The sequence below is a fragment of the Myotis nattereri genome (genome assembly GCF_964212035.1).
Source record: "Myotis nattereri genome assembly, chromosome: 3".
NCBI lineage: Eukaryota > Metazoa > Chordata > Mammalia > Chiroptera > Vespertilionidae > Myotis > Myotis nattereri.
The window spans coordinates 58,342,765-58,368,103 of NC_138077.1; the positions used below are offsets into that span (position 1 = coordinate 58,342,765).

General features: G+C 41.6%; 1 protein-coding gene across 2 annotated transcripts in view; it reads right to left on the bottom strand.

Moving 5' to 3' along the window:
* FAM162A (family with sequence similarity 162 member A) overlaps window positions 1–25,117 on the bottom strand; it is a 34,619-nt gene extending 9,502 nt beyond the window's left edge. The window contains exons 1-2 of one of the 2 annotated variants that reach the window (XM_081088150.1): window positions 24,987–25,117; window positions 9–131 (exon numbers count right to left, since the gene is read on the bottom strand). In XM_081088150.1, the coding sequence (XP_080944276.1) occupies window positions 9–131; window positions 24,987–25,020 (157 nt within the window). In that variant the 5' untranslated portion in view covers window positions 25,021–25,117. The remainder of the gene's footprint in view (window positions 1–8; window positions 132–24,986) is intronic. The other variant, XM_081088151.1, reaches the window with a different exon arrangement.
* Window positions 25,118–25,339: the final 222 nt, after the last annotated feature.

Here is a 25,339-nt window from a genome sequence, read left to right on the forward strand (position 1 = left end):
AAACTTACGGGACGGAGGTTTTGGACTTTTCTGGGGTTTGGTGCAAAATCCATTTATTCTCTTCCAATCAGAGTTTCTGGTAAGCCTTACAGATGAGGAAGCATCTCTTTCACATAACCTAAAACAATTTCCTAGAAAAGAGAGAAAAATGTCTCAGAGAAGGAAAATCTGATGTTGTCTCCAAATGAGAAATGCCTACAAAGTATATATTTCATTTAATAAAATTAACCCATTTAGAAAATGAATATACTACTCTATATGTAAGCTACATATACTATATTTAGGGATGCTATGCTTGGTATTGTTTTAAAATATATATGTGTTGCTGATTAGAAAATTAGCAATTTATAACATAAACATTTTATCAGCTGTAAGTTTTATAAAAGTACTTCTCATAGGCCTTTTCATAACAATAAAGGTTCTGGTGGAAATATTATGTTTTATGTCACCTGGTTTTTTAGGTAAAGATTAGCAACCCCGCAGACATGATAAACCAAGACACCAAGTTGCCAATATTCTTTTTTTTTTTTAATATATTTTATTGATTTTTCACAGAGAAGAAGGGAGAGAGATAGAGAGAGTTTGAAACATCGATGAGAGAGAAACATCAATCAGCTGCCTCCTGCACATCCCCCACCGGGGATGTGCCCGCAACCCAGGTACATGCCCTTGACCGGAATCAAACCCGAGACCTCTCAGTCCGCAGGCTGATGCTCTATCCACTGAGCCAAACCGGTTTCGGCAAGTTGCCAATATTCTTGTGGCCAACTCTGGGTAGGGAGTTGCAATGGGAAGGGGCTCTATAAAGCCTTGCTCCTTCCAAGTCACATTTCTCCAATTAAAAACCAACTTTAGCTCTGGCCAGTATGGCTCAGTTGACTGGAATGTCATCCATACACCAGAAACTGGCGGGTTTGATCCCCATGTGGGAGGCAATTGATGGATGTTTCTCATGCCTCTCTCTCTCTCTTCCTTCCTCTCTCTGAAATCAATTGTTAAAAATCACCTTTGGGGGAAAAAAAAATCACCTTTGGATATAGTCATGAGTTATGTGTAATTTTAAAAGTATACACACAGCCATCCTATATAATAAAAGCCTAATATGCTAAGTGTCCAGTCGTTTAGTCGGCCATTCAACCAATCAAAGCATAATATGCTAATGATATGCTAAGGCTGCTCAACCGTTTGCTATGATGTGCACTGAACACCAGGGGGTAGACGCTCCGACCGGTAGGTTAGCTTGCTGCTGGGGTCCAGCCAACTGGGATTGCATGAGACGGACCGGACTAGCCCTGGGGCCCTCCCATGGCCCCTCCCTGGCTGGCCAACCTCTCGTGCCCCTCTCTGGCCCTGATTGTGCACTGGTGGGGTCCCTCTGCCTGGCCTGCGCCCTTTCGCAATCTGGGGCCCTCAGGGAATGTTGGAAAGCCGGCGGCCCGATGGCAGAACGACTGGTTGCTATGACGTGCACTGACCACCAGGGGGCAGATGCTCAATGCAGGAGCTGCCCTCTGGTGGTCAGTGCACTCCCACAGGGGAAGTGCCACTCTGCCAGAAGCCGGGCTCATGGCTGGCGAGCGCAACGGCAGTGGCAGGGGCCTCTCCTGCCTCCACAGCAGTGCTAAGCCATCAGTTGGACATCCCCCGACGGCTCCTGGGCTGAGAGAGGGCACAGGCTGGGCTGAGGGACCCTCCCGAGTGCACGGGTTTCATGCACAGGGTCTCTAGCCCATATATATAAAAGCCTAAGTGACCCGTTATGACAGGAGCTGCCCCTGGTGGTCAGTGCACTCCCACAGAAAGAGCACTGCTCAGCCAGATGCCGGGCTCACAGCTGGCGAGTGCAGCTGCGGCAACAGGAGCCTCTCCCGCCTCCACGGCAGTGCTACTGACCGGCAGCAGCAGGTGCAGCAGGGCTGGGATGAGCAGGAATGGTGTGGCGCCCAGCCCCAGTTTGGGTCCCTCTCCGGCCGCCTGCCACTTTGGCACTGCTACCTCCCTTGGAGGATGTCGGACTGCCAGTTCGGCATGATCTCCATAGGCCAGGCTTGCACCAGGCTGTGCACCAGGTCTCTAGTAAATATATAAAACTGTATCTATATATATAAAAGCCTAATATGCTAAGTGTCCAACCGTTCGGTTGACTGCTCGACTAGTCGCTATGATGTGCACTGACCACGATGTGGCAGACGCTCTGAGAGGTAGGTTAGCTTGCTGCTGGGGTCTGGCCAATCGGGACTGGGTGAGATGGGCTGGACATGCCCTGGAGCCCTCCCACAGTCCCTCCCCGGTCTCTAAAATATTTCTTTCTAATTAATTTCCTTTCAATGTACACAAATTCGTGCACCGGGCCTCTAGATATAGGTTGGTAATTTTTTAAATCTTTCTAAGCACTGACAGAGTAGTATTACAAATCTCCATGTACTCAACACACAGTTTCAACAATTAATACATGGCTAATAAACAGTTTCATCTGAACCCCACCCTCTCCTTCTCCCCTACTTAATTATTTTAAAGCAAATCCAAAACATCATGTCAGTTCTTCCAGAAATACTTCAGTATGCATCTCAACCCAAATAAGTTTTCAAATAATAATTTTTTGTATTACTATAAAATAATTCCTTGTTATCATCACATTTTGGTCAAATAATGATTCAGTTTGGGCTCATAATTTTTTTAGTTGGCTTATTCTAAATAGGTGCACACATTGAATATGATTGATGCTTCCTGTGTAGGTCACCCCCTCCTTTTTTGGTGTGATTTATTTGTTGAAGAAACTAGGTAATTAGTTCTATAGAATTCCCCTCATTTGAGATTTTGTTAATTGCATCCCCATAGTGTTGATTCACATATTTTAACTCCCCCATTTCTTGTAAACAAATGTTTGAGGTTTGATCAGATTCAAGTTAGAATTTTTTTTTAGCAAAATGTCAAAGGTGGCATTGTAGCTCCTACAGCACTGCCATCAAGAGGCATACTTTGATTTTAAGATCAGATTTTAAGATTAAGGTTAGACAGACCAATATCTCTAATGAATAAGGATGCAAAAATCCTAAACAAAACACTAGCAAATCAAATACAATAATACATTAAAAAATAATACATCACGATCAGGTGGGGTTCATTCCAGGAGCACAAGGATGGTTCAGCATATGCAAATCAATCAATGTAATATACCATATTAATAAAAGAAAGGATAAAAAGCATATGATTTTATCAATAGATGCAGAAAAAGCATTTGATAAGATACAATATTTATGGTCAAAACACTCAATAAAATGGGTATAGAAGGAAAGTACCTCAACAATATAAAGACTATATATGACAAACCCTTAGCCATTATCATACTCAACAGTGAGAAATGGAAATCTTTTCCTCTAACATCAGGAACAAGAAACCTACTCTCACCACTCTTATTCAACATAGTTCTGGAAGTCCTAGCCAGAGCAATCAGGCAAGAGAAAGGAATAAAAGGCATCCAAATTGGGAAAGAAGAAATAAAACTATCACTTTTTGCAGATGACGATTCTGTATATAGAAAATACAAAAGACAACACTAAAAAACTACTAAGAACAATAAATGAATATAGTAAAATTGCAGGATACAAATTAATGTACAAAAATCCACTGCTTTCCTATATACTAAAATTGAAACTTTAGACAAAGAAATAAAAAAACAATTCTTTTTGCAATTGCAATAAATAAAACATCTGGGAATAAACTTAACAAAAGATGTGAAGGACCTATATTCTGAAAACTACAAAGCATTATTAAAAAAGAATGAAAAGGATACAATAAAATGGAAAGATATACCATGTTCATGAACGGAAGAATCAACATAGTTAAAATGGTCATAATTACCCCAAACAATATACAAATTTAATGCAATAACCCATCAAAATCCCTATGTCATTTTTTAAAGAAATAGAATTTTAAAAATTTCTAGATTTGTATGAAACCACAAAAGTACCCAAATAGGCAAAGCAAATCTGAGAGGAAAAAGAATGAAGCTGGAGGTATCACACTATCTGACTTCAAATTATATACACTACAGAGCTCTGATAATCGAAACAGCATGGTACTGGCAGAAGAACAGACACACATACCAATGGAACAGAATTGAGCCTAGAAATAAAACCACACATGGGAAAATAAATTTTAACAAAGGAGCCAAAACATATAATGGAGAAAAGAAAGTCTCTTCAATAAGTAATGCTGCACCCCAAAAGACCAATGCCAAGGCACATTTTAATTAAATTGGCAAATACCAATAGCCCCAACTGCCCTCCCCTGCTGGCCTGGTCACCCCTAATTTCCCTCCCTTGCCAGCCTGGTTGCCCCTAACTGTTCTCCCCTGCTGGCTTGGTTGCTCCCAACTGCCCTCCCCTGCAGGCCTGGTCCCCCCAAATGCCCTCCCCTGCAGGCCTGGTCCCCTCCAAATGCCTTCCCCTGCAGGCCTGGGTTCCCCCCAACTGTCCTCCCCTGCAGGCCTGGTCACCCCCAACTGCCCTCCTCTGCCGGCCCGGTCACCCCTAACTGCCCTCCCCTGCAGGACTGATCACCCACAACTGCCCTCCCCTGCAGGGCTGATCACCCACAACTGCCCTCCCCTGCCGGCCATCTTGTGTTGGAGTGATGGTCAATTTGCATACCACCTCTTTATTACATAGGATGGGCAGAGGATGTGAACACACACCTCTCCCAAGACATAAAGCTCTGGCTGGGTGGCTCAGTTGGCCTCGGCATCCTCCTGTACACCAAAAGGTTGTAGGTTTGAATCCCAATCAGGGAACATACCTGTTTCAGGTTTGATCCCCGGTTGGGGTGCGTATGGGAGGCAACCAATCAATGTTTCTCTCTCCCCTCCTCTCTCTCTAAAATCAATAAATATATCCTCAGATAAGGATTGAAAAAAAGACATACAAAAAGCCATCAGATATATGAAAAGATGTTCAATTCACTAGCTATTAGGGAAATGCAAGTAAAAACTATAATGACATTACCACCTCACACCTGTTAAAATGGCTATTATCAACAAGACAGGTAATAACAAGTGTTGGAGAGGCTGTGGAGAAAAAAACCTAGCCAGTAGCTCAGTTAGAGTGTCGTCTGATATGCCAAAGTTGTGGGTTCAAACCCTGGTCAGGGTACATATAAGAATCAGTGAATGAATGCATAAGTAAATGAAACAACAAATCAGTTTCTCTCCCTCCCTCTCCCCCTTTCTCTCTCTCTAAAATAAATCAATAAATATTTTAAAAAAGGAACCTCCACTGCTGATGGGACTGTAAATCAGTACCGCCACTTTGGCAAACAGACTGGTGGTTCCTCAGAAAAGTTAAAAATAGAGTTACCATATGACGTAGTAATCCCTCTTCTGGGTATCTACCTGAAAAACTAAAAAACATTTATACATAAAGATATATGCACTCCTATACTGATTGCAGTATTATTCCTGGTGGCCAAGACATAGAGACAACCAAGGTGTCCTTCCATAGATGGGATAAAGATGTATGCACAATGGATATTACTCAACCATAAGATGAAATACTGCCATTTGTGACAATATGGATGGACTTTGAGAATATTATGCTAAGTGAAATAAGTCAGAAAAAAGCTAAGAAGCATATGGTTTCTTCTCATAAATCTCAGAGACAGAGACAACAGCATGGTGGTTACCAGAAGGAAGGGGGTAAGGGTTTGTAAAAGAGGGATAAATATATGGTGATGAAAGATGATTTGACTTCCGGTGGTGGGTACACAATGCAATGTACAGATCATATATCACAGAAATGTACACTTGAAACCTATATGACCCTGTTAGCCTATGTCACCCCAGTAAATAATAATAAAAGGAGAACCTGGGACATAGGCCACAATGGCCTAAATACACCTAGAAATGTTTTTGAAATCTCGTGCCTTATAAAATTGGCAGTGTTATATAAAATAACTATGATGTATCAAATTGCTTACTAGCTGTAACCCCAATTTGCCCCTGAATGTTATTTCTCCCACCCTAGGGCATCCTCACTATCCCTTCTTTGATGCCTATGGAAATATTGAGGTCCTCCTGTAATTGAAATTGAGTTCATTTTTAGTTTCTATTATTTTTACTTCAGGCATCACATCCAGAAAGGACTTTCAGAGTTTTATTTCCTTCCTGGGACTGGCAAAAGCACAGGGAGTGATTGCATTCCTTTATACCCAAGGATTGCTTTACAGAGGCAGGAAGCCCTTGACCCCACACCGTCAGCCCCAGTTCCTGACCACAGAATCAAGAAGGGCAGGGAAACCTCTATCACTGACCCTTCACAAAACCTCCTGTGCCATTACCTTGGGGCATGTCACCAGATTCTAATCATTGTCCCATGAGGGAAGAGCAAAAATAAAACAAAATACTAAGCCAACTTTTTAATATAGATTTAAATGAGGCCGTGTTACTCTGAAAGTGAGAGCCAGAATAAGTGGGGACTGACCATGGTGAATGTGGAATTACTCAGCAAATCCAGAAATAGAAAAACCAAAGGGCAACTTCTTTGAAGTGATATTAATGACAGGGTTTTAAAAAGAAAATAAAGCATTATATTTACCCATAAAATAAAAGACACTACTGTGGACTTCTCATGGGCATATGTATTTGTGTAAAGATTTTTGAAAGAACATTTTTGTTACATGACTCCATATCATAAAATTCATCCTTTTAAAGTGTATGACTCTGTGGTTTTTAGTATACTGTAGTCACAATTTATGTACTAATTACTACTATGTAATTTCCGAAGATTTTTATCATCCCAGAAAGAAATCCCAAATCCATTAGTACTCACATTTTTCCTCTCCCCAGCCTTAGGAAACTACTAATCTACTTTCTGTCTCTATGGATTTGCATATTCTGGACGTTTTATATAAATCAAATAATATAATATGTGGCCTTTTGTGACTGGCTTCTTTCACCTAGCAAATTTTCAAGGTTCATCCATGTTGTAGCATTTATCAGTACTTGATTTTTTCATGGACAACTTTTATTCCATTGTATAGATATCCCAGATTTTGTTTAAATATAAGTCAACGGACCTTTAGGTGGTTCCCACTTTTTGGCTGTTGTGAAGAATGCTGCTATGGACGTTTGTGTATAAGGAGGGAACATCTGTTTTCATTTCTTTGAGGCATATACTATGAGGTGAAATTGCTGGGTTATATAGTAACTACAGTTAATCATTTGAGAAACTGCAATACTGTTTTCCAAGTGGCTGTAGCATTGTACATTTCCATCAGCAATGTCTGAGGGTTACAATTTTTCACATCCTGGCCCACACTTGTTTTTATATTTTTTGTGTATTTTTTCATTTTTTAATTAAAGCCATTCTAGCAGATGTGAAGTGGTCTCTCATTGTAGTCTTGATTTGTATTTTTCTACTGAGTAATGACATTGAGGATCTTTTCACATGCTTATAGTTATTTATATATCTTTTCTGGAGAAATGTTCATTCAGCTCCTTTGCTCATTTCTTAACTGGTTGTCTTTTATTATCAAGTTGTAAAGAGTCTTTATATATTCTGGATAAAAGTTCCTTAACTTATATGACTGCATATATATTCTCCCATTCATACGCTGTCTTTTCACTATCTTGATGATGTCCTTTAAGTACAGAAATTTCTAATTTTGATAAAGTCCAATTTATCCATTTTTTTTGTTGTTGTTGTTGCTTGAGCTTTGGTGTCATATGGGGTCACAAAGGTTTGCTTTAAGAATGTTAACATTTAAAATAGTGATTCTTTTTTTTTTTAACTTACTCATCTTTTTAAAAAATATATATATTTCTTTATTGATTTCAGAGAGGAAGGAAGAGGGAGAGAGAGATAGAAACATCAATGAGAGAGAATCATTGATCGGCTGCCTCCTGCACGCCCCCCACTGGGGATGGAGCCTGCGACCCGGGCATGTGCCCTGGGCCGGAATCGAACCTAGGACCCTTCAGTCCGCAGGCTGACGCTCTATCCACTGAGCCAAACCGGCTAGGGCAACTTACTCATCTTTTAAAAATACTTTTATTTAGGATTTTGAGAAACATTTATTTGTTCCACTTATTTATGCATTCATTTGTTGATTCTTCTATGTTCCCTGAGCAGGATTTGAACTCACAACCTTGGTGTATCAGGATGATGCTCTAATCAACTGAGCTACCAGCCAGGGCAGGATTGTGATTCATTTTGAGTTAATATTGGTACACTGTGTGTGGAAAGGAGGAGTCCAACTATATTCTTTTGCATGTCGACATTCAGTTCTTCCACTGGATTCTGTGGGTTTTGAAGTGATATTTGATATGAAGTGATATTTGGCAGAAAGTACACACTACAATTGAGCTCGCTTGTTCCTCATTGTAAAATGTGGTTAATGTAATCTTTACTTCACCAGGGCATCATTTGTTGAAAAGACTATTCTTTGCTCTGTTGGAATGTTTTGGCACAATTCAGAAAATCAATTGACCAAAAATGTGAGGGTTTATTTCTGACTCTCAATTCTATTGCACTGATCTATAGTCTCTCATGTTCTTTGCTATGTTTTGCCACAGAAGTCTATGTTCCATGTTAGCCTGGTGGTCAGCCAATAACTGGACAGGGACTTCATTAAATGTGTTTCACCAATAAGGCTTGTGGGTCTTTGCTCAAGAACTGTGTGCATGCTGGGCCATGCTCCAGGGTGGGAGTTATGGGGCAGGGGAGCTGGTGGCACTGAATTAGCTCTGAGCATGGGGTGAGGGGGAGAGAGAGAGAGAGAGAGAGAGAGAGAGAGAGAGAGAGAGAGGGGCTAGCTCTGTGAATGGGGGTTTCCAGAGAAGTGTCAGGTCAAGCAGTAAAAATCCTCTGAGGCTGAGCGTTTGGGGGCACTCTAAATCTATTCTGCCTTCTTTAGTGCTAAAATGCTGGTTTCCATAGCTACTGTGGTTGTGGGGCTATTAGTTTTCAAGACTACTGTGAAGCTGAGAGGAGAAAGCAAATCAGTTAAACTCCAGAAGTCTTGCTGTTCTTACCATGATTAAGTCATTTTTCTAAGAATTTCTGGTAGTTTTTCATTGTTTTATATAGGAGTGGAGTTTCAGAGGTCCTTACTCTGACATACCAGAAGTCAGAACCCCTATTTGTGCAAGGATTTGTGTTACCTGCAGTCTGATTTCCTTCATTAGAGGCCTCAGTTTTTCCAGTTTTCTAGGGCTGTTATTCCAGAAAGCTTTGCCTGGGTCCCGGTAACCACACCATCAGTGCCACCTTGTGGCAGGAAGTACACACTACAATTAAGCATGCCCGTTCCTCATTTTAAAATGTGGTTAATGTAGTTTTTACTTCACCAGGGCTGCTTTGAAGATTAAATGGAAAAAACAAATGTTGGAGCATTTGGCAAGATGTTTGAAACACAGCAGGCACTCTTAAAGGTTAAGTTTGTTTTCTGAAACACTACTTAAGACATTAATCTTCAAAACATTTCCAGAGCACTTTTTCTGAGAAATCATGCAGTTACTAGGACATGAGAAAATTCTATGAACACTCTTCAAAAGATTTTTATGGCTCTCAGGTTTACAACAAAATTATTTAGTGATGTGTTCTCACACTTTAGTGTGCATGAGAATAACTGGAATGGCTTGTTAAAACACCAATCACTGGACACACCTACCTCCAGTTTCAGAATCAATAGTTATGAGGTGGAGGCTGGGAATTTGCATTCCTAACAAATTTCCAGGTGATGTTGCTGCTTCTGGTTTGGAACTACACTTTGAGAACCACTGTGTTTTTTTAAACAAATTGCGGTAAAATATATTTAACACACATTTTACCATTTTTAAATGTACAGTTCTGTGGTATTAAGTACATTCACATTGGTGTGACACCATCACCAGAATTCACCGTCACCACTATCCATCTCCAGGACTTTTTCATCTTCCCCAGAGAGCCACTGGTTTCCTGAGACCTACAGGCCCCATCTCACAGTCCTGTCCCACTCCCTTCTGGCAGGCACTGAGACAGAAAGGAACACAGGTAATTGGCAGTGAGCTAGGACTCTGCTCTCTAAGTAGGAAACAGAAAAATAATCAACAGCCCTAGCTGGTTTGGCTCAGTGGATAGAACATTGGCCTGTTGTGGGAAACTGATATAGGGTTGAGCCTCGGGACCTGTTGACAAAGTCACAAACAAGCCCAGCTTAGGGGGCACAGTCCTCTTAGCATAATTAGGCTTGACCTTATAACACTCCTTAGATCTTATCTGGGAAGCTAAGGGGCTGAGGAAGTGCAGGAAGTATAACCATGGTGTAAACAAGTGAAACTCACAAGAACAGTGTAACTTTGGTAACCACTACCTTGTTTACCCCTCACTATAAAAAGCTTGGTGAGGCCTGAGCACAGTGGAAGTCCTTCCTCTTGAGTTGGACTTGCCGCCTGGTCCCCCAATATTCCCAAATTATCTTGTGTCTTTTCTTTTTCATTTGTTGTGCGGCTCCTCTTCCCGACCCGAACCCTGAACCACGCAGGACGTGGAGGGAAACACTTACGACAGCCTGTGAACTGAAAGGTCTCGGGTTCGGTTCCGGTCCAGGGCACTTGCCCCGGTTGTGGGATGGATCCCCAGTGGGGGATGTACAGGAGGCAGCCGATCAATGATTCTCTATCATCATTGATGTTTCTCTCTCTCCCTTTCTTCTCTGAAATCAATAAAAATATATTTAAACAAGAAAAAAAGAATCAGTAATTATTTCCTTTGGTAACTGCCTTTCCCCATCCCCCCTTTTTTTAAAAAAACAAAACAAAACATTTTTATTGATTTCAGAGAGAAAGGAGAGAGAGAAACATCAATGATGATAGAGAATCATTCATTGGCTACCTCCTGCACGTCCCCCACTGGGGATCCAGCCCACAACCCGGGCATGTGCCCTTGACTGGAATCGAACCCGGGACCTTTAGTCCGCAGGCCAACACTCTACCCACTGAACCAAACTGGTTAGGGTGGCCCATCCCACTTAATAAGAACACAGGCAGTTTAGGAGAATAGAGAAGAATAGACAGTTAAGAACAGAAGTTGCCTCTCAGCTCAGTTTAGGTAGTAATTTAAAGCAAAAATGCTCACATCTACACCTATTTACAATCAGTCACATAAACGCATGTTTGGAGATACTCAACAAATAATTGAGTACCTACCATGATCCAGGCAATATACAAAAAGAGATGAAAATCTATTCCAGTAGAACTTACATTCTATTGGAGGGGAAAACTATATAGTTAGATAGTAAGTGCCAGAGAGAAAACATGAACAGAGGGGATATGAAGTGCTTGTGTGCTTGGAGTGGAGTGTGTGGGTGAAATTTTAGATAGGATAGTCAGGGAAGTTCTCTTTGAGAATCCGCTGTTGAAGGAAGTGAAGGAGCTAGCTGTACATATCTACATTCAGATATCTGGTGGAACGCTATTTCAAACAGAAACAACAGTAAGTGCAAGGGCCCTAGAGCGATTCTGGAACAGAGTAAATAATGTGAAAAGGATTTGAGATCACAGAGGTACCTGAGGTGGCGGTGCGGATAAGGACTTGAAGGCATGAGGGGCTTATCTAAATCAGAAAATATTTACCAAATTTTTCTCACTACAGCTTCATATTAGATGCCAACCAATGCAAGAAATAATTTTAAAAACTGGCATCACTAAAAAATGAAGTACTTGATCTCAGTTTTTACTTTGCAATTACAAAAAAAAAAAAAAATGAAAGCATTAAAGTTTTAGTATTATTAAGGCTTTCTTTTTCTATCTCCAAGAGATAGAATATTTTGCCCCAGATATCCAAGTCAAAAATTTTCCATCTCTGGTGGACTACAATTAAAAACAAACATACAAATTAAAAAGAAAATAGCCCTTTAGCTCTCTGGTTGAACTTGCAGACTGTCCCTGGCTGACAGCTCTGCATCCCTAGGGCCCTAGCAGGAAGTCAAGATGAAGTCTCACAGCTGCCTCTAAGGCTGTGATTGGCAATGGCTGGTTAATATTAGGAGTAAAGGTTCTGGCCCTGATCGGGTAGCTTAGTTGGTTAGAGTGTGGTCCCAATATGCCACGATTGTAGGTTCAATCCCCAGTCAGGGCACATACAAGAAGCAACCAATGAATGCATAAATAAGTAGAATAACAAACTGATGATTTTCTCTCTCTCTCCTTCTCCCTCCCACTTCCTCTCTCTAAAATCCTTTTTAAAAAATTAAAAAAAAGAAGAGTAGAGGTTCTCAAACTTTCAAATACGTTATTAGACCCAATTTCCAGATTTTCTGATTCAGCGAGTATTGGGTGGAACCTGAAAATTTGCACTTCTAACAATTTCCCAAGTGATGTTGATACTGTTGGTCCTGGGGCTCACAATTTGAAAACCAGTGCCTTAGAAGTACTGTTGCTAGCTGGACACTGTAATGCAGCAGTTGCCAACCTTTCAGACCTCACGGAGCACCAGTCATCCGCGGACCACCAGTTGGCAACTGCTGTTGTAATGGGTCAGCTGGGATGAGGCTGGTTCAAATACTGTCTTCTATCTTGTTGTCCCCTCCTTTCCATAAAAAGCCTTTCCAACCTCATGATGGACAGTGCAGAGAGCAGGGATGCCTTTTTTCTCTGAATCTTTCAAGACCCTCCTAGAGAGAAGCATCAGTTATGTGACCTGAGATATGACCACTCTCTGGGAATCAGTGATGATAAATGAAGGGTCAATGAATGCTAAATGACAAAGAGGCTTTTACAAGATGATCTAAGTTAGTGTTTCCTAAACTTTGTCAAGATCAGTTGTCAGGTGTGTTGCTAGCTATGAAGTTTGCCATTAATTTGCTTAAAAATAAAATCATGACATTTGTTAAAACTCTTAATACTGTACATCACAAAGAGCTTTAACAGATGTAAATTTTAAAATATCGCCCTAGCTGGTTTGGCTCAGTGGCTAGAGCAGGGGTGGGCAAACTTTTTGACTTGAGGGCCACAATGGGTTCTTAAACTGGACCGGAGGGCCGGAACAAAAGCATGGATCGAGTGTTTGTGTGAACTAATATAAATTCAAAGTAAACATCATTACATAAAAGGATACGGTCTTTTTTTTTTTTAGTTTTATTCATTTCAAACGGGCCGGATCCGGCCCGCAGGCCATAGTTTGCCCACGGCTGGGCTAGAGCATCAGCCTGCGGACTGAAGGGTCCCAGGTTCCATTCCAGTCAAGGACACATGCCCGGGTTGCGGGCTCGATCCCCAGTGTCGGGTGTGCAGGAGGCAGCTGATCAATGATTCTCATCATTGATGTTTCTAGCTCTCCCTTTCCCTTCATCTCTGAAATAAATAAAAATATATTTTAAAAAAATCAACCAGGTCCTGGCTGGTGTGGCTCAGTTGGTTGAAGCATTGTCTTGTGCACTGGAAGGTCAGGGATTCAATTCCCGGTCAGGGCACATACCTAGGTTTCAGGTTTGATCTCCAGTCGGGGCACATATGGCAGGCAGTTGGTTGATGTACTAGTATCTCTCTTACATGGATGTTTCTCTTTCTCCCTTCCTCCCTGTCTAGAATCAATAATAAATAAACAAACAAATAATTATCAACCAGGATGCTGGAGGAATCCCAGGATGTAATGCAGAATGTGACAAATATATCTAACTGTACTAAAATGTATGAAATGACCTAACCCCATAACCTTCTAGGTAGGGGGAAAAGGAGCTACCTAAGTAACTTTGAAAAACATTGTTTTGACTGAAAACTAAGACTAAATACAAAAAGAACTATACATAAACACTGTATTCTAACTGGCAGATATTTTTTTTTACATGCGCATGGGTTAACAATTCTAAAACTACTCTATACACGTATACTAGGGTTGAACAAATAAGTAAACAAGTGGTAGATAATGAGCCAGGTTTCTCACTGTCAGAGAAAGAAGCTCCAAAAGCAAGGGTGGAAAAACTAGAGTAAATCCTGTGGTGCTGGATCAGGGCCAGAGAACAGTATATGAACTATTTTAGCTTCATATACTTATATATATTATGTATTTGTAAACATATAGAGAGATGACAGAAGACAGATTTATAGACAGATACAGACATAATTATGTGTATAGGACTTAGTATACATATATGTATTTTCCAGCTCTGCCCACTGGGTCGGCTTGGACTCAGTGACACTTCTGTGGCAACAGGAACTCTCAGTGCCCAGATCTTAGTTTCTAAATACCATTACCCAACAAAAGGAACTAGAGTTCCTCGGAGAAAAATGGCTGATTCTAGGCTCAGGCAGAGAAAATACAAGATGAATCTGGAACATCCTGTAGGACCAGAAAGAAAAAGTGTCCAAAAATCAAAAGGATGGGGGCATGTAAAGGGACACAGGAGATGAGTTGAAAGAACCTACCCTGGAATAATTTGACCAACAAAATAAATAATGCAGTTATAGATTATAACTTAAGGTGTAACATATATGCATCCATACTGATGTCTGGATGAATGAATAAATGGGGGAGAAGGGACAAATCTTCCTTAAATAGAAATCCCAGATACATGTAGATTCTCTTCCCTCCTGGATTCATTTCCACTTGAGGATGGGCTGGACTTAGTGACTTGGTGACTTTACAAGAAAGAAACAAACTGGCCAAAATCACCAGTCATAAATCATGTGGATAGCATGTACTGTCTTGCATGATGTGATGAGGACACTTTACCTCTGTGCTATTTATTCTTCCTCCAAACCCATAACCCTACTCTCATCATGAGAAAGCATCAAACACACCCAAATTGAGAGACATTCTAGAAAATATCTGACCAGTGCTCTTCAAAACTATCAAGATCATGAAAATCAAAGCGTGTGACGCTGTCACAGATCAGAAGAGACTAAGGAACCCGACAACTAAAAGCAACGTGGTGTCCTGGACTGAATCCTGGAACGGGAAATGGGCAACAGAATAACTGGAGAACCGAATAAAGTCTGTCTTTTAACTGACAGTAATGAACTGATGTTAATTTCTTAGTTTAACAGATGAACTGTGGTTATGTGAGATCTTGACACTGGGGAAACTGGGTGAGGGCTATACAGAACTTTACTACCTTTGCAACTTTCTGTAAGTTAAAATTATTCCAAAATAAAAATATTTTTAAAACATGAGTACTTGGGTATTAACTGTATCTTGTTTTTATTATTGATTTCCGAGAGGAAGGAAGAGGTAGAGAGAGATAGAAACATCAATGATGAGAAAGGATCATTGATTAGCTGCCTCCTGCACGCCCCCTACTGGGGATCGAGTCCACAACCCAGGCATCTGCCCTTGACTGGAATCGAACTTGGGACCCTTCAGTCTGCAGGTTGACGCTCTATCCACTGAGCCAAACTGGCTAGGGCAACTGTATCTTGTTTTTACTTTATACTTGTTTTATGAATATTTACTTGATAGTCAATATTAAAAACTTAGAATTTGATGTTCTCACTATAAAAGTGTCACTCACTCATTTGCACTCCAATATGCTTTTGGAATGGGAGAGAAAAAGAAAGGAATGGGATAGGGAATGTGCCCAATTCACATTTGGTAGACCAAAGATGCACAGGTGAAGGTCATCTAACAAGTGTACCCTGGTGAAAATGAGATGAGAAATTACATATTATAGCATGTATCTTGTCACACCTTGCTATTCTCAAGTGTGGCTGACATTACCTGGGAGCCTTTGAGAAAGGCAGAATCTCAGTTTCCACCCCAGACCTACAAAATTTTCAATAAGATAACCAAATGATTCATACGAACATTAAATTTTGAGAATCAAAAAGATACTCGTATTCATTCAACAGTTGCTGAGTACTTCCTGTGTGCCAGACACATGGGAACCAATATCACATTCTCCAAAGTCTAAGGCAATGCTATTTAGCCTCAGCTGGGAGTGTCATAGCAATACAAATTCTCAGACCCTCACACCAAACCTTGAATCTTGTTTTTACAAGCCCTCCAAGTGATGCTTAGGCATACTAAAGTATGAGAAACACTGCTCTAGAAACCTGGATTCCAGACTCTGCATACTGGAATCACCAGAATACCTTAAAAAAAAAAAATACACAGGGCCAACACAGAACAATGAAATCCCAATTTCTGGGAGCAGGGCCTGGACATTAATATTTTTTAAAAGATTATCTAAGGCAGGGGTGGGGAAAGTCAGGCCCTTGGGCCATGTAAGTCTTACGAATTCATTTGGTCTGGCCCTCCCAACCCATTAGGGGTGCGTTAATTAAATGCTTGACCAAATACAGCAGGCTAATTTTTAAGCTGAAAATTTTGTATGGCCATCGAATGATGTTATAAATATCCAAATGGCCCTTGACAGAAAAAAAGGTTCCCCACCCCTGGGATTTTAACAAGCTGCCATATTTAAGAATCATTGCTATTCAACACAATCAGCTAGAGTCTCTGTTGAACGTAAGCTTCATGAATGCCAGAGCGCACCTACAGAGCTTAATACTATGTCTCCTCTGTCTTGGCTCAAAATCCCTCTTTTCAACAGTTAATTTACAGACCAGTTCAGCTTTACTTCTAAGTTTGGCATATCAGCAGTAAATTTAGAATCCCTGTAGAATATGCCCAGCTTTCAGATTTTATAGCCTCCCCCTCATCCCACCGCATCCCCTAAAGTCTGTAATACACCACTCAGTCCTTAATAACATGCAGTGTGAACAGGTCTATAGTTGCCTTGCCTTCTTCATCCCCTTGGAATAGGCTTATTTCACATCCCTCCCCCACACCAGCTGGCCACCCTCGTGGGGGAACACAGTCACTGTCTGATCTCACAGTGAATGACCAGAGCTCACAGAGCTGATCCTACAGCAGGGATGTGAGACTGTTTGCCCAACCACCTTGTTCTCTTTTCCTAGTGTCCCAGGCCAGTGGCTGCTGCCATGACCTCCACTGGGAAAAGCTTATTCCTGGGGCAAATGATATTCCTCTTTTCGTGTCCCATGGAAAGCTTTTCTAATCTAAATACACAGTACCCATGATAGTCCACAAATGCCTCTTTAATCCTTTCAGAATTGAAATAGGATATTGCTAGTCCTAAAATGTTTGCTATGATAGAAAAGCGCAAGACTAAGGAACGTTGAAAATTTGTTTTGTGAATCAATCAATTATAAGTCTCAGGAGGAACAAAGCTACATGTAGGCCTATCCTGAGTATAGCATAGTTCATATACATACACTGTCTCATCACTAATGCATTTTATGTCCGCAGTGTGGCTACGTGGTTGAGTGTCAACCTGTGAACTAGGAGGTCACGGTTCGATTCCCAGTCAGGCACATGCCTTGGTTGCAGGCATGCAGGAAGCAGCCGATCAATGATTCTCTCTCATCATTGATGTTTCTATCTCTCTCTTCCTCTCTGAAATAAATAAATACATTTTTTAAAATGTTATTTTATAATTATGATGAAGTGTATGTCATTTGTTTATAGCTGCTCTAATTGACCTAGTAGAAAGAAGAATAATTAGGATAATTCTGTCATGTAGAGAAGTTAGAGCTCTTATTTCCACCCAGAGCTCATTTATATACTTTTTTAAAAAAAATTCTTTATCGCCTGACCGGTTTGGCTCAGTGGATAGAGCATCGGCCTGCAAACTGAAGGGTCCCGGGTTCGATTCCGGTCAAGGGCATCTACCTTGGTTGAGGGCACATCCCCAATGGGGAGTGTGCAGGAGGCAGCTGAATCGATGTTTCTATCTCATGGATGTTTCTAACTCTCTATCCCTCTCCCTTCCTCTCTGTAAAAAATCAATAAAATATATTTTTAAAAAAATTCTTTATTGTTTAAAGTATTATATAAGTCTCCTTTTCCCCCCATTGACTGCTCCTGGTGCCCCCCATCCCCCATATATACATTTTTTTTTATCCTCACCCAAGGATCTGTTGTTTTTTAATTGATATTTAGAGAGAAAAAGGAGAGAGGGAGAGGGAGGGAGGGGGAGAGAGAGAGAGAGAGAGAGATTTTTTGCCTCCCCTACTACTCACTCCGACTGGGGATTGAACCCACAACCTAGGTATGTGCCCTGACCGGGACTCGAACCTGCAACCTTTTGGCAAACGGGACAACGCTCCAGTCAACCGAGCCACCCAGCCAGGGCCACCCAGAGCTCTTTAGAAATAGGGAACCGTTGATTTAGTTTCCATATTAAAGACAAAGCTGGACTGCACTAAAGACCAACCACAACAAAACAAATGAACAAACCTGAAATACAGCATGTTCCCCCCCCAAAATGTATATACACTTTGAATAATTATTAATTCCAATGGATTAATTCTGAAAAGAAAGAAACATCAATTGAGCTATTAGCTATTAAAGAGTGTATACATTTTTGGAGGACAGCGTGTATTAACTTGCTTTGAGCTTTTCAAAAATCAGACCTGAATGGCTTGATTTTCCGCCTGCAACTATTCTGACAAGGAATGGATTTTGTCTGGCTTTAAATCTGATGTGCTTGTTCTTGCACGTAGCATAGACTTCTGGGTCTGCCTGCCAGCTACCATCACTCGTAATCTATCTCTGCCTTGTTAATGCGGTCCACACTGACGCTCTAGGGCTCAGAACCTAAGTGATGGTACTGGCCCAGCTTGCTGGCTCTGGGTATTGTGGCTACTCATGCTCCCCCCCAGTGAGAGTCCTTTTGTCTGCTACACCCCCAAAAGGATCTGGGAAACAGGCAAAGCAGTTTTGAGCAGGAAAACAATAACAATGATATTTCTGGAAGATAAATCTGAGTGCAGAATGCAGGACAGGCCTGGGGTAGAGGAAAAGGGGGGGAGCTTCGCGAACACAGAACCTCCCTTTAGGTGGTGTCATGTTGCAACACTGTAAAGAAAATGGATAGCTAAAGGGCCATATGTGTAAAATACTGAGGGAAAACTGGCAAGACAGATTGTCATAATGAGTTTTTGTGGGCTGGCCAGAACCCTAATCACCATTTGTAACAATAGTACGGGAAAAATCTTTTAGAGTTGAAAAAAACCCAGATTTATAAATAAATCTTTGGCATCTATCCAGTTTTTAACTGGGGAGTGGGGACTCTATGGAAAAGGCTTGCAATTCCATCTATCTGATGGCCAAACTTCAGTGAGATGGGGCTACGCCGTGGTGATCATTTCCCCCCTTCCACATTCCAGCCCACTCCCAACAGGGGTGATTTGAAACTCTCTTGCCTTAGCTGTTGACCTAAACTGGCTTTGTGACAGAAACAGATTCCTTATCTCTCCATCTGTTTTCTCAGGCTTCCCTGCAGGCTCAGGAGAACACTAGTCCTTAACTCTGAAATAGTGAACCCTTCCATCTGTGATCCTTCTTATTAAACTTACCTCACTACCTCTAAATCCGCAGTTCCCAACCTGTGGGTCACGACCCTTTTGGGGGTCGAACGACCCTTTCACAGGGGTCGCCTAAGACCATCGGAAAACACATATATAATTACATATTGTTTTTGTGATTAATCACTATGCTTTAATTATGTTCAATTTGTAACAATGAAAATACATCCTGCATATCAGATATTTACATTACGATTCATAACAGCAGCAAAATTACAGTTATGAAGTAGCAATGAAAATAATTTATGGCTGGGGGTCACCACAACATGAGGAACTGTATTAAAGGGTCGTGGCATTAGGAAGGTTGAGAACCACTGCTCTAGATCCTTCCTTTCCACGGCCCTTTTAATGCCAAATGTCTCCCCACTCTTAAAAACAAACAAACTTGAAATCATAAAAGTTAACACCTGCCCATTATAAAAAATTTTAGAAGCTAAAAGATAAATAAATAAATAAAAGCACCCAGAATCACACTCTTCAGGAATAACTTGGTGTATTTCTTCCTAGACTTTTCCCTATGCTTACACACAACATGTACATTTTAAAAATGTTTTTGTTTATTGATTTTAGTGAGAGAGAAGGGAGGGAGGGAGGGAGGGAGGGAGGGAGAGAGAGAGAGAGAAAGAGAGAGAGAGAGAGAGAGAAAGAGAGAAACACTGATTTGATGTTTCACTTATTTATGTATTCATTGGTTGATTCTTGTATGTGCCCTGACCAGGGATTGAACCCACAACCTTGGCGTATTGGGATGGCGTTCCAACCAACTGAGCCACCCAGCCAGGGCCATATACATTTTTCATAATAACATAATACCATATCTTACTTATGTCACAAACACTTTTCCTAGATATTAATTAGAAGTACTTTTGATAGCTGTATAATATTCAATCATTCCCTATGGCTGGATTTGTCTCACATTTTCACTATACAAATATGTTTCAGCAAACAGTTTTCTACATTAATCTCTGATGACATTTCTGATTATTTTCTTATACTGAATCCTGGTAGTAGAGGGCTAAAGGATATGAACCCTTTTAAGATTCTTAATGCTTACAATAAACTGATTTCCAGAAAGGCCGAATCTATTTACACTTCTATCAGTAGATGAGAATTCCTATTTCATTACACCGCAGTGGCACTGCGAGTCTACTATCTTGGACAAACATGTATTTGCTCTCAACAGCTCCTATAAATAAAATACTAATCTGCTTCCTTTCATAGCTCAAATGATTAAGTGGCATGCATCCTACCTTAACCTCAGCACTCACACATTTTACTACAACATTCCTTCCCCCACTCATTACTAAAATTGTTCTAATAACATTATGATCTCTTTCTAATCATTTTTTTTTAGATTCATCATTACCTCATTTGATCCCACTCTTCCCATCTTTGTAGCCACTTGACTCTACTGACCTCATCCTTCTACAAGGACTCGATCCCTCCTGACATCCTACACCATTTTCTCCCTTCATCTACGACCTCTATGATCTACCTTCTTTAATGTCCTCTTTGCCACTTCCTATTATTTACACTATGTCAGGCCTCTAAGGTTCAGTTTTTGCCTCTGTTCCACTCTCCTCTCAGGGAGGACTCCTCCACACTGTTTTAATAATCAGCTCCCCACTGATGGCTCCCATATATTTCCCTAACTGTAGCCCTCCTTTGTCTTCAGGCCTTTGACTGAGAGGTCCCATGCTCACCTATAACTCAGTGCCACCCACCACTCAATAATACACCATCCTCTCTGCCAAATCAGCACCCTTTCCCAACTTTCTTATTTCTGATGGTGGGGTAACACTCCCTCAGTGCTCCATGTGAAAAATGGCAAGTCTTTAAGTATTTCCTTAAATCACTCTGTCTCAGTCATACTTATAATTTCTTCAAAACACATCCCAGATATACTGGTCTTGTGTCATTTCCATCATCACTTCACACAGGGATTTCTGCACTACCTTCATAGGCAGCAGCTATTAGTGTTGTATGTAGCCGCCATGTTAATTTTCGAAAAATGTTTTTTTATGACTTCTGCTCAAAACCTTCAAAAGACCACAGTTTATCTCCTATTACCTCCTGACTAAAATCCAACGTCATCCTTTCTCCTTACTGCCCTTTTGCCCCCTCACCCCCATATTATCTGGTTTTGGTATTAGGGTGATGCTGGCTTCATAGAATGAGCTGGGAAGTGTACCTTCCTCTTGGATCTTTTTCACCCCCATATTATACCCCATCTCCAGACTCATTACACCCCTCCCTATCTTTACTTATAAAATCTCCCATCCTTTCCATTTTAATGAAGACTTCAGTAATAGATAATCATAACCTACACTGCTTTTCCTTTCTCTGAATTTTTAAAGCCAGTGGAATGCAGGCTCTTGGGAGAGGGCTGGCAGAAAAAAGCCCTGATTTGAGGTGTTTGCCAATTACCTTCACCATAGCAGACTTCAAGCTACCAATGTGACATCACTGATTGTGAAATTGGGAAGAGATGTGCACAAAGCCACTAGGAAATGGCTCCAGGACACCACAGACTTGAAAACCTTTTCTGTAATCAAAAACTTTATATTGTCATGTATAATCTCTCCAGGTGTACTATGTAAGTACATTTGTTCATCACAATAAACTCCAGCCCTAGGAGTGGCAGTCTACTCATTTTAGAGCTTTCATAGCGTACAGGGCACAAAGTATGTGCTTAATAAAAACCTGTAGGCAAGACCTGGAGGAGAGATATGCAAAGCCGAAGACTGGAGCAGGAAAAATGGGCATGCACTCATTTAGGGTTGGTTAGCAAGAACAAACAAAAAGAACTATAAATGTAGGAAATAAAATGAGAATGGGACCCAGAAGATATTGGTTATGTCCCACCTTTGTACTCATGTGACCCCTGGCAAGTCAATTTACTTCTTGGGCCTTAAGTTCCTTCATGTTTAAAGTTAGGGGACTGGACTACAGGACTTGTAACTTGATTGAAATGCTCTGCGAAGTGGGTTAAACTGACAAGGAGGCAGACAATGGTCCATTGCATTGGTATAAAAGTGTAGTAAATTCACTTTAAAATCCACTAACAAGTCAAAGGAGTTTAGGACAGTAACTTTTCTAAGGTGTGAAGAAACATTCTTATAAGGCCCTTCCATTCCTGTGACCTAGTAATTATTCTGTAGAAAGATACAATGTCCTGAAAGTTATATCTATTTTATTCTACTTTTGGAAAAGAGACAGCAAGTTCTGAGATACTTCTGCAGCATGTTCCATGATACTTCCTAATGTCTCTCATCCAAAAAAAATATCTACTACCTGTCTACTGTGAGCTGGACGCTGGTTAAGTGCTGAAGATTTAGCAAAAATAAAACAGTCTTTACCATCATGAAACCCATACTAGTGTGAGTTAGTAGCTGTTTAGTTCCAAATCATCTGTATCAATACTTTTAAAGAGTACAAATTGATCTGAATAATGGATGCAAGCTAAGGACTCTCCATAAACAGGTATGTAAACATAAACATTTGAATAAAAATTATATTATATAATTCCAGAGGTTCTCAGGATCTCTCATCTGTGAAGTGGTCCAAGAATTGCAAGTTAACCCTGACCTATACCTTCAAAACAACAAATAAATTCAAGCTCATAAAAGCTCATATTCTGTTTGATAAGGGAGCATAGCAAAGATTTCCAACAGAAACAATTAAAAATAAAGGGCCATTGTTTAAAGTATTAAGCTTTAGCTACTTGAAATTTCACTCACCTAGAGTATCTTATTCCAAGTAATTTTCCAGATGAGTAAGGTATACAGTTGTCCCTTGGTACCTGAGGGGCATTGGTTCCAGGACCCCCTCAGATACCCAACTCCAAGGAGTTATATAAAACTAGAGGCCCGGTGCATGAGATTTGTGCACTTGGGGGTTGGGGTGGGGAGTGTTCCTCAGCCCAGCCTGCAGCCTCTTGCAGTCTGGGAGCCCTAGGGGGATGTCTGACTGACAGCTTAGGCCCACTCCCCACAGACATCAGTCAGACATCCTTAGTGCTGCCACGGAGGTGGGAGAGGCTCCCGCCACCACAGCTGCGCTCGCCAGCCATGAGCCTGGCTTCTGGCTGAGTGGCACTCCCCATGTGGGAGTGCACTGACCACCAGGGGGCAGCTCCTGCGTTGAGTGTCTGCCCCCTGGTGGTCAGTGCATGTCATAGTGACCGGTCCTTCAGCCATTCAATTTGCATATTAGCCTTTCATTATATAGGCTAGCATAGTACTTGCATATAACCTACGCACATCTTCCCAAATGCTTTATAGCTTCTAGAATATTTATAATACCTATTACAAGGTAAATGCTATGCAAATAGCTATTATACTGTATTGTTTAGGAAATAATGACAAGAAAAAAAGTGTATATGTTCAGTAGAGTTGCAACCATCATAGACCAAATTGCATAATTCATATCAGCAATAAGGTAACTTTTTTTTTTGTAGTATTTTTGATTGGTGCTTGGTTGAATCCTTGGATAGGAGGACATGGTATACATTACTTGGTTCAGGATGCTTGTTACATCAGTCTTACTTGAAAACCCAATTGCATATGGATGTGTGCTTCCTTTTCTTAAGTAATTCTGCATTTCATGACTCATTGCACATCAAAGAGATCCAATTAACCATGACAAATACATACACACACATTGTGAATAGGCAGCTTGAACAAGGCAAAGAGCACAAGTTGGAATTAGAGAGCGGGCTCATGTCCTGGCTCTAACATTGTGAAGGGAAGTGATCTTGGACAAGTCATTTAGCCCTCTGACCTACGTTTCTTCATTTGTAAAATGTACAGGGAATGATAAAACTCACCTAAGAAGACTATGAAAAATCAGTCAAATAGAATAACGTATGTGAATATATTCAGCTATAAAATGGCCCCTAATAAACACAAGTTCTACTGGTTCCCCAAGAAGGCAAATTAAGTTTTGAATCCGAATGCCCATTCTACAGATTTCTACTAGGAAAACAAACTGCAGATCCTGCATTTACATAGCAGTAGAAGAAGTTCAAAGCACTTAATTGTAGAATTGCTTTTTTTAAAACAATGCAGCCTTCATTTTAAGAAAACTGTGAGACCTTAACTCCGTTGCCTAATCAGACACTAAGTGGGTAGGAAACTCCAGACTACAGGTTTTCTCTGACAGCAAGGATCCACTCGAGATAGGTGGGGGACGGGGGAGACTCAAGACTCAAGGAGAGTAACGGGGGTGGGGGGGGGGGGGAGGGAGAGGTTAGCCTGAGAAGCGTGGAATGAATCAGGCAACCAGGGAGTTCTAGGGGTGGCGGGTGAATTGAGCTCCGCGGAGGCTGGTGACAGGTGGTGGGAAGACAGGGCGAACGGGGCTCATAAAGTTGGTGGGAGCTGTGGATGGAGAACCAGGCTGCGAGCGTCACACAGGGCCAGCCCCCAGGGCCGGCTCAGCCTTGCTCGCTCAGCCCTGGCTTGCTCCCACTGTGACTACCGTGCGGGTAGAATTCCGAGCAACCGGAGGGGAGTGCGTGATGGTACCAAACCACTACCAGGCCTAGGACGGCTGCAGGATTCCTCCAACCCCAGGGGCCAAACTGGCTTCCCGCCCTCCCTCAGCCCGTCCCGCGTCTCACCCGCCGCCAGGCGCAGGCCGCGGAGGCTCCCCATGGCCGCCTACTCCGCTGACCCGCACGGCGCCTCGGGGAAGGCGGAGGCGCTGGAGCATTCAATGTCACTGAGCGCCGCTACGAGGACGCAGGCGCCGACGGCGGGCGGGGCGTGTGCGACGTAAGGGCGGAGCGAGCGGGTCGTGCGTGACGCAGCAGGTCTATGGGCGGGGCTTACGGGCGGGACCTGGGTGACGCTCCGGACGTGGGTGACGTGTGGAATGTGTGAGTGGCGCGTCCGGCCGGTTCCACCTGGCGTAGCGTCCTCCACGTGTCCTTAAAATATTCTTGTAGAGCATGGGCATAACGGGACTTGGCAA